The 10,999-nt window shown below is 38.7% G+C and overlaps 1 protein-coding gene across 1 annotated transcript in view; it reads right to left on the minus strand.

The window, feature by feature from the left end:
* Window positions 1-2,466, minus strand: part of TMOD3 (tropomodulin 3 (ubiquitous)) — a 63,237-nt gene extending 60,771 nt beyond the window's left edge. Inside the window, exon 1 of the mRNA XM_006831641.1 lies at window positions 2,262-2,466. Within this exon, the coding sequence (XP_006831704.1) occupies window positions 2,262-2,387 (126 nt within the window). The 5' untranslated portion in view covers window positions 2,388-2,466. The remainder of the gene's footprint in view (window positions 1-2,261) is intronic.
* Between the last annotated feature and the right edge of the window lie 8,533 nt (window positions 2,467-10,999).

The following is a 10,999-nucleotide window of genomic DNA, read 5'->3' on the forward strand; positions in this document are numbered from 1 at the left end:
GCAGTTCAATGCTTATCCTACAGCATACAATAGGATTCCAAGGATGGAAAAATCATTCTCCAAATTGTAACAAGGCTCCCTACACACACCTGAGACTTAGTTACAGGGATGCTTCTTTGGCTAAAGTAGTTGTCAACTATTCTTACCCTCTTTTTTTAACCTATTCTTTCACTCCAACTCTTTCCAAAACTTCATCCAACAAGTAGTTGTTAAGCGCCAATGAGTCATTTTTAACTCATAAAGACCCTGTATATGGTTTTTGAGAAGTGGCTAGTTGGTTTGGATGATGATCTAGTGGTTAGTAGTCCACTGCTTATCCTACAGTGCCACACCAGGACTTTACCCAACAAAGAGAAAAAATAAATAAATGCATTCGGGAGAGATTTTTCTTGCTTCTCTCTACTAGAAGCTTATTTTCATAAGCTTCTGTTGCTTATAATTTTATAAACCTATTTCCTGCATGCTGTCAGTGAATATCACTGGCTCTCTAGACTCAAAAACAGTATCTGAAGTTGGAGGAGGAGCTGCAACTGGGGTTGAGGAGTTTGTAAAACACATTCAGATATTAGAAGCCAAGCCTCCTTATATAGGCAGCACCATCACGTTTGATACTGATGCCACAGCACATGTGTTAATAGCAGACTCACTGTGGTTTAAGAGAATGACCACTAGCTAGTCTCAGTTCTTTTTCTAATCCTAATAACTGAGGCAAACCACCTAACTTAGTTTTCATCTCTAAAACAGAAAGCTGAGACTAGAAGAATGATTCTCAACTAGGGGTGCATTTGTACCCCAAGGGGCATCTGACACTGTCTGGAGACACTGATGTTTGAACAAGTGGAAGTGTGCCATAGGCATACAGTGTGTAGAGACCAGGGACTTTGCTAAATGCACAGGACTGCCCCCACAACAAAGAAGTATGCAGCCTAAAGTTAACAGCACAGAGATGGATACACTGTGTGCTAGATGAACACTTTTAGGTTCTTTCCAGATCTAAAACCATTTGATTCAAGTAGGTGTAGTAGGTGAATTGCCTATAGAAGACACTGCAGTGACAGCACAGCACTGGTACCCTGAGTTACCCTCCAGACTTGTGTGTACTTTGCTACCCACAAACTTGTCCTTATATTGGCAATTATGGTATAAGGATTTGACAGACACATCAGTCAAGTGCCGAAGTAATGCTTAGACTAGGAATGTAACTGTCAAACAAAACCACCCAAAAACCCTCACAATACATTTCAACAGAAAATAAATGTGTGGCAGTCACAAAACCAATTTCATAAGACAAACGACTTCAATCCTTAAAAGATATTAAAAAAGTCAATGTCTCAATATAAAGACACATGTAACAAAGAAAAGAAGTCTAGCAAGTAACTATAACCTTCAGGCTAAGCAGTGGCTCTGGTAGCATAGTGGTTACGAATCGGGCTGCTAACCTCAGGGGCAGCAGTTTGAAACTACCAGCTGGTCCGCGGGAGAAAGATGAGGCTTTCTGCTCCAGTAAAGATTTGCAGCCTCGGAAACTCTGTGCAGGGTCACTATGAGTTGGAACCGACTCCATAGTACTTAACAACAAGAAGCAGTAATTACCACCAAATTTTACAAACACACATACACGAAAGGACTTCAAAAAGTTTATGGAAAAATTCCTTTATCTTTTAATTCCATTTTTTCAAGAACTTTCTGAAGTTCCCCTCCTAAAAAGAAATAAAACACTGACCACAGTGAGCCAGGAATCTCTACCCTAGTCTTGGGTAATTTGTAAGACAAACAGTATTCACTTTACATATTAAAACATACATTCAAGTCTGCTACCAATGACAAGAAAATTATTCAATTTGGTCAGTATCTTTCAGAAAGCTAATGTTAGGTTTAAAGTCATGAAGAACCATCTAGAGGTATTCTATGCTGCAGCCAATCTGGTATAGAAGTTCTGATGCTGTCACAGAGATGGGCATATATAAAAGAACTAATCACTTGCTGCATTTTATCAGTAGCATACTTTTCTGCACAAAGTGAAAAGATTTCTTAGAAGAAAGAAAACTTCAGGAGAAGTCTGAAAATGAAGATGCTGGAGAAGAGAGAGCATACCTATCAATAAAGCTAAGAAGGTAAAAATGGAGGAACTGGAGAGGAAGCACTTGAGGTGGGGAGTACCAGGAAGAAGTTCTGAAAAACCTCACTGCTTGAAAGGCAGCTGTTACTTTGTGTTCAAGGATGCAAAAGGTTTTTGGTTTTCCTTGATATCTAGAACCTACCTCAGGGTCAAGATCATCAAGTACAGTCTCCAGCTGCTTCAGTTCTACTTCTGACAGACTGCCAAGGAGCTCATCTTCATCAAGGTCTCTGTACTTTTCTAGGTCCTTCCGGAACGGTAGTGCCATAATTTGCAGGGCAGGAAGTCAGCTAAGTTTTGTTATTATAGTCAGTGCCGTCAGAAATGATTTCTGCTTTTTCTTAAAGCTAGTGAAGAGAGAGAGAGAGAGAGAGAAGATTTTAAATTAAATCATCTTCATCTATTTAGATCCATTATTAGATTAAATAAAATGTAACTTCCATGTGTCATATATTCTTTGATCATTTATCACACTTTACTTTTGTTTATGGATCATTTTGTCTTTTGTTGTCAAAAAATAAACAAGGAAAAAAAGGAGAAGACTAAAATTCAAAACCATTAAAACAGCTATTTAGAATTTCTATTAACTGAGTTTTTAGAGGGAAAGAAGTTACAACATATGCCAAAGTAAAACTTTTCCATCAGTGACTTTCAAAAAAGTTGTTATCAAGAGTACTTTGTCTAAGCATGATATGTTTCAGGAATGTTTATTCTACCATAAATTGTTTGTTGTTGTTAAGTGCTGTGGATTCAGTTTTGACTCATAGTGAACCTATTTAAAGTTTCAGAGGCTTTAAATCTTTTGCAGAAGCAGAAAGCCTCATCTTTTTCCTGCAGAGCAGCTGGAAGGCTCAAACCACTGACCTTATAGTTCACAGTCCAGTTATTTATCCTAAATTGTTTGTTGTTGTTGTTGTTAAGTGCCATCAAGTCAATTCTGATTCACAGCAACCCTGTATAGGGTTTCTGAAAAGCAGCTGGTAGGTTTGAACCGCTGACCTTATGGTTTGCAGTTCAGTGCGAATCTTATAACGCTACACCAGGAGTCCAGAATATAATTTTCTAACTAACTATTAGCATAGATATACACAAGAGACATGGCCTTGCCCAGTAAAAAAAACACTTTAAAAAGGTATGTGAAAGAGGAGAAAATAACAGCATCTTGAAAATACTGCAGTCTAACATTCAAAACTGCTCTGGGATGCATCAGCCCTCATGGGCTGAGCTGGTCAGGAGGGTGTGACCATCTAAAGGAAAGGCCCTTTACCACTTCCTCACTGCTGGGTCTCTTCCAAATAAGCTATGCAATTAATTAACAAGCATCAACTTTCCAGATACAGCAGCACTGCTCCATAGGGAAGGATATGTAAAGGTAAGTCACACACAAAAATAGAAGTAGAAGTAAAACATTTTAAAACATCTAGCCCTTTACTGCCATGCTTTCCCAACTTAGTACGTTTTCCTTCTCAAGCAAGTGATATTTTTAGGTTCCTTTCAATAGCTTCACAAGTACTGGTGGTGTTGTAGGGTAAGCACTGGACTGCTAAATATGAGGCTGGTGGTTCAAATGTACCAGATGCGGTGTGGAAGGAAGATTTCCACCACCACTCATCTATCAGTTTGTCACACTGTGGTGGTCTGCATGTGGCTAGAAGCTATGCCACCGGTATTTGGAATGTTGGTAGGAGCGTCCATGATAGACAGGATTCAGCTGAGCTTCCAGGCTGAGACAAACTAGGAAAAAGGGGAAGCAGACTATTTTAGTATGTTTAGCCATTGAAAACCTTATGTGAGCTAGCACTAGAATACTGAATATTGAAACACGATGACTAGCACCAGAATACTGTCATATATAGTGTCGGAAGATAAGCCCCTGAGGTTGGAAGGCACTTAAAATACAAATGGCAAAGAGCTGCCTCCTCAAAGTAGAGTTGATCATGATGATGCACATGGAGTAAAATATTTGGGACCTTCATTTGCTGGTGGGGCACAACTCAAAATGAAGAGAAACAGCTGCAAACATCCATTAAAAAACAGAACATGGAATGTATGATGATGAAGTATGAGTCTAGGAAAATTGGAAGTTGTAAAAAATGAGGTGGCATATATAAACATCAATATCCTAGGCATTAGTGAGCTGAAATTAACTGGAATTGGCCATTTTGAATCTGATAATCACATGGTTTAGTATGATGGGAATGACAGATTGAATAGGAATGGCATTACATTCATCATCAAAAAGAACATTTCAAGTTCTGTATTGAAGTACAATACTGTGATAGGATAATATCCATATGCCTACAAAGAAGGTCAGTTAATACCACTAGTATTCAAATTTATGCACCAACTACTAAATAAAGCCAATGATGATGAAATTCTACCAGTGTCTTCAGTCTGAAATTGATCAAACATGCAATCAAAATGTACTGACAGTAACTGGCAACTGGAATGCAGAGGTTGGAAAAAAAGAGGAAGGTTGAGCAGTTGGAAAATATGGACTTCATGATAGAAATGATGCTGGAGATTGCATGACAGAATTTTACAAGACGAATGACAACTTCATTGCAAATACCTTTTATGAACAACATAAAAGATGTCTATACATACAGACCCCGCCAGATGGAATACAAAGAAATCAAATTGACTACATCTTTGGAAAGAGATGGTAGAAAAGCTCCATATCATCAGACAAAAGAAGGCCAGGGGTAGAATGTAGAAGACACCATCATTTGCTTACATGCAAGTTCAGGCTGAAGCTAAAGAAAATTAAAACAAGTCCACGAGAACCAAAATATGATCTTGAACCTATACCACCTGAATTTAGAGATCATCTCAAGAATAGATATGATGCCTTAGACACTAATGACCAAAGATCAGAAGAGTTGTGGGATGAAATCAAGAATATAATATAGGAAGGATGCAAAAGATCATTAAGAAGGCAAGCAAGCAAGATAAGACCAAAATGGATGTCTGAAATTTACTCTCCAGCTTAGAGATGCTAAAGCAAATGAAAGAAATGAGGAGATAAAAGACATAGCAGAAAAGTTCAAAGAGCAGCTAGAGAAGACAAAGTCAAATATTATAATGAAATGTGCAAAGATCTGGAATTAGAGAACCAAGAGGAAAGAACATGCTCAGCATTTCTCAAGCTGAAAGAACTGAGGAAAAATTCAAGCCCTGATTTGAAATACTGAAGAATTCTTTGGACAAAATATTGAACAATGCAGAAAGCATCAAAAGATGAAGGAATACAGAGTCACTGTACCAAAAAGAAATGGTCAATATTCAACCATTTCAAGAGAGCATATGATCAAGAGCCAATGGTACTGAAGGAATAAGTCCAAACTGCACTTTAGACATTGGCAAAGAATAAGGCTCCTGGTACTGATGGAATACAAATTGAAATCTTTCAACAAACTGAGGCAGCACTGGAGGCACTCACTCAACTGTGCCATGAAATTTGGAAGAGTGGCCAACTGTCTGGAAGAGATCCATATTTGTGCCCATTCAAAGAGAGGTAACCCAACGGAATTGCAGAAATCACTGGACAATATCATTAATATTACATGCGAGTAGAATTTTACTCAAGATAATTTTAAAAATGGCTGCACCATGACACTGAAAGGGAACTGCCAGAGGTTCAAGCCAGATTTAAAAGAGTACAGGGAATGAGGGATATCATTGCTGATGTCAGATGTATCAAGTTGTCAAAGCAGAAAATACCAGAAAGATGTTTACCTGTGCTTTACTGACTATGCAAAGGCTTGTGACTGTTTGTATCATGACAAGCTATGGACGCCATTGAATACACATATGAGTATTCCAGAACAGTTAATTGTGTTCATGAGGAACTTGTACAAAGACCAAGACCAAGAGGCAGTAGTTTAAACAGAATGGTTTAAAATCAGGAAAGGTATGTGCCAAGGTTGTATTTGTTCACCATACTTATTCAATCTGTATGCTGAGCAAATAACCCAAGAAGCTGTGCTATATGTACAAGAATGTGGCATCAGGATTGGAGGGAGACTCATTAGCAACCTGCAATATGCAGATGATACAACCTTGCTTGCTGAAAACGAAGAGGACTTAAAATACTTACTGATGCAGATCAAAGATTATAGCCTTCGGTATGGGTTGCACCTCAATGTAAAGAAAACAAAAATCCTCACCACTGGACCAATAAATAACATCATGATAAATGCTGAAAAGACTGAAGTTGTCAGAGACTTCATTTTGCTTGGATTCACCATCAACAGTCACTGAAATAGCAGTTCAAAAAAATCAAACAACATATAGCCTTAGGCAAATCGGCTGCACAAGACCTCTTTAAAATGTTCAGGAGCAAAGATGTCAGTTTGAAGACTAAAGTGTGCCTGACCCAAGTCATGGTATTTTCAATATCCTCACATGCAGGTGGGAGTCCTGGTGTGGTGCTGTGGGATAATGCATCAGATTGCAAAGTTGTTTGAACTGCAAGGCCGGTGGTTCAAGCTCACGAGCTGCTCCTTGGAAACCCTATACAGGATCACTATGGGTCGGAATTGACTCAACAACACTTAATAACAATATATACATGTGAATAGGGAAAACCATATTAAGAATTGATGCATTTGAGTTATGGTGTTGGATAATAATAAAGTACCATGGGCTGTTAGAAGAACAAACAAATCTGTGTTGGAAGAAGTACAACCAGAATGCTCCTTGGAAGCAGGATGGTGAGACTTGGTCTCTTATATTTCGGATATACTGACAGAAGAAATCAGTACCTAGAGAAGGATATCAGTTAGGTAAAGTGTAAGGTCAGTGAAAAAGAGGAAAGGCCCAATGAGATGGATTGGCACAGTGGGATCAGCAATGGGCTCAAGCTTAACAATGATTATGGGCGCAGGACAAGGCAGTATTTCTTTCTGTTGTGCACTGACTTGACTAACTCCTAACAACAAAGATTTACAACGTCGGCAACTTCATACACTATGGACGGCAATAGTTTTGGTGTTTAATTAGCTTCATTCCTCACAGATGAATTTGTTCAAACTATGCTTAGAAATAAAGGCTGCCACAGCTAGTAACTTGACTACCAACCACCTTACAACATCATTGGATCATGAACATTTTGAGTTATTTGTAGCCTTTCTCTATTTTTCTGATATAAACAATCTTATTCTTATTTCCTGAAATGTATATGGCAATTCATGTTGGTCCTCATCTTTGCTAATTGTTGGTACTATCAAAAGTTTAAATTTTTGACCAGTCTTGTAGATTTGATATGGTATGGTTTTAATTTGCATTTTGCTGAATTAGAATGAGGCAATGCATAATTTCATATGTTCACCAGCCAATGATGATCCTTGTTCTAAAAACAGTATCATCCATTTTCATAAAAAGTTGTCTTCTTTTTTTTTTTATTGATATGTAGTTGCTCTTAACATATTCTAGACACATCTTTGTGGTTATATGTATAGCAACTCTCTTGTTCCATTTTCTTATTACTTGTTAATTATGGTACATTCTAGGAGGAAACATTTCTAAATGTTTTCGTTTAATTTTAAGGATTTACTACTTTAGCTTTTTTTTCTTTTTCAGGGCAATGGAGAACTCATTTCCTTTGGATTCAGATTATGGAATTTTGCCAAGAGGCAAGACACTTCCAGTTAGTCTGCCAGAGTTTCCCTGCAGCTTCATTCTGCTGCAATAAAAAGCCAACAGTTATGGATCATCCTACTTAATGCTGCTCAAACACTTAGCAACATGGTAGTGTTCTTTACCAGGTGTTCACATTCTCAGCTTCACTGTAGATTCAGTTGCTTTAATTTGATTCCACTTTCCCTCTCATCCCTCTTCATTACTGAGGATCATCGGCATGCTGACAATGTTTCTTGTGTTAGCTGGAGAAATTTAAAAACTCCTCGGAAAGACAGCCGGGGAACTGGTGTTTGCTTCTCTTTCTGTTCTGAAGATAATCTATCCTTCTCCCTTGTTTGTAATTTGACAACTAATTGTGTGCTGGAAGAAGGAACAAATTCTGACTGGTGAAGAGCTGAAACCTGTGTGATAAGAATGTATTTCAAATCTATAGTGTCTGAAGGAACTCTTTTTAAACCCAAACTAATATAAAATACTTTTCATAAAAAAAAGTAACAAGATACTTTACACAGTACAGGAAGTATATTTGAAAGCAAAGTACTGTCATAATCATTACATTTAGAACAAAAAACATTTTATAGATTTGGCCTGGTTAAATTAAGACAAATCACATGGAAGAAGTAAAAAATTCTAAATTCTGGTAATGTTCAGACTTAATTCTTTATCCTTAAGTGAACTTATAGAGCAGTGGTTGTTCCCAAGCTTTGAAGTGCATTAGAATCTCCTGGCGGGTTTTTTTTTTTAAGCTTTTATTGTGAATTGAGTGATAGTTTACATGGGAGAACATCGGTTTTGTACTCATCCTACCATACATACATTTCATTGCAATGATTATAATCCCCTCCATGCATGACCATTCAACAGTATTTAATTCTATTCCCTTTGGTTTTGTTGTTGTTGTTTTTAAATGTTTTATTGTGAATTATGTGATAGTTTACATGGGAGAACATTAGCTTTACATTCATCCTATCATTGCCATAGTTACAATCATCAACCAAACAAATTCCCTTTGGTTGTTTCTTGATGTACACAAAAACACTCAGAAATCATTTAAACAATCCAAGGGCACATTCTGCAAGCCTGCCTCCTGGCCACCAGCACACAACCTTTCTCTTTCAATGAGTCTAGAGTTCTCAGCTGCTCTATCTCTCCATGTCATCATCTCTGCCTCCATCCCTGGTATTGCTGCTTCTCTGGATAGGGTCCCACATCCCGCTCATGCTCTTCTTCCTTGAGGGCCCTCTGTTCCTGGAATGTAAGATTAACTACTCTCCCCTTTATGTTACAAAAATTCTACCTTTACGGTTGTGACTATCACAATTTGTCATGGTAGCAATTACTCACTATTGAATCATAAGAATGTTATCTCCATCTTATTTCACTAGACCCATCTAGACAAGATGAAAACTATTCAGTGGGGATTCCACCTTCCCCTGCACACTCTGAAACTCCCTCTTGAAAACTTGTAAGTCAGTCACTTTGTGCCTTTATTATTATTTGGTAGTCAGTGTCTTAAGTTGCCTATCCCTATCAAATCTGTGTACAGAGGGGAGACGCTTGATCCTTGATGTGAAGACTCCTTCCCTTTCAGTTGGTATTTTGAGTTACTACAGCCATAAGTAAAGATCAACTTCATCAAATTGTAGCAATTTACACTTGTTTCCTGTATCAAATTTATTTATCTTCCTCTAGTCCAGGAGTCTTGGAGTGGCGCAGTGGGTTAATGCACCAGACTGCAAAGCCATTTGAACTGCAAGGGCGGCAGTTCAAGCTCACCAGCTACTCCTCAGAAACCCTATACAGGGACTCTATGGGTCGGAATTGACTCCATGGCATTTCACAACAACGACAACAACAAGTCCATGTGTTATGATCATCAAGCCATTGAAGTTAGGTCAAACGGGCTGGAGGGCTTTTTTAGATGCAAATTCCTTGACCCCAAAGCCAGAGTTTCAGGAAGAGCAGGTCTGGGATGGGTCAAGAATCTACATTTCTAAGCAGCTCTCAGGTGCAGCTGATCCTGCTGGTCCAGGGCTACACTCTGAAAACCACCACTCCAGAGAAGCTCACCGCACAAATTCTGACAACTGGGAATCACACTCTGTGGCAGAGTCTATACTGTCCTCCTCATAGGTGGAAGAACTTTGTTAAAATAGACCCCAACAAATATGGGGCTGTTGCCATGGAATGCCATGTTTCCCTTTCCACTGCCACTTCTTCACTGGGCTTAAGTCTGCAAGCCAATCAATCACTGCCAGGTCCTCACGTCTGAAAATCAACCAATCAGGAACAGATTCACTCCAACGAAGACTTTTCTGAGTGCCAGCCAACCAATTGTGCAAACAACCATGATGTCAATCCAATTGTCTCTGACAGCAAATTGCTAAAGTTCATGCTTCCCTAAAATCCGAAATAAGAAGCAGTATCCTCTGACAAGAGAGACTCCCTGGCTAGCACACGTCTCCCTTACTACATTAAGTATTCTTTCTTTAAAACAAAAACAAACTTCATTTATTGACTTATTATTGTGAACTGAGTGAAGGTCTACAGAGCAGATCACCAGCTTTACATTCCACAAATCATTTCATTCCATCTCAGTGACTGGAATCTCCACAAACCTAATACCACTGATCCCACTTTCAACCCTGTGATTCTTGGTTTCCATTCCTCCTCCTTTCCCAACCCTTCTGAATTCTGCTCTTAAGCAAATGCTGCCATTTTGATCTCAAATAGCTGACCATTCTATGGCATGCATACCTTACTAGTGTTGTCCCACCTATATACCTATCTACGAGGGTGAGTCAAAATTATCCAAGGTCTGGCCGTAGAATTTATTTTAATCAACTTTTAGAAAAGACAAATACATAAATTTTCAACATAATATCATTGCTTTAAATATACACTGTCCATCGGTCAACAGGCTTTCGTATTCCCTTGTTAAAAACTGTTTTAAGCTGAGCTGCGAGCCACAAATGCACTGCTGTCTTCACTTCTTCATTAGAGGTGAAGCTTCGTGCTTGAAGGACTGCTTTCAGGGGCCACAAAGGTCAAAGTCCTATGAAGCAAGATTAAGACTACAGGAAGGCCCTCAGGGCAAACCCCCTTCCAGGACTAAGACTTAATGGGAGTACACAAGCAGACATGCACTCTGACTGGTGACCATGTTGGTCACCAATAAGGGGAAGTGAGGGAAAAACAGCAATGAAGTTGCGAGCTAAGTCCTACCACGTTCAATAG

This window comes from Chrysochloris asiatica, unplaced genomic scaffold (assembly GCF_000296735.1).
Source record: "Chrysochloris asiatica unplaced genomic scaffold, ChrAsi1.0 scaffold00004, whole genome shotgun sequence".
Taxonomy (NCBI): Eukaryota; Metazoa; Chordata; class Mammalia; order Afrosoricida; family Chrysochloridae; genus Chrysochloris; species Chrysochloris asiatica.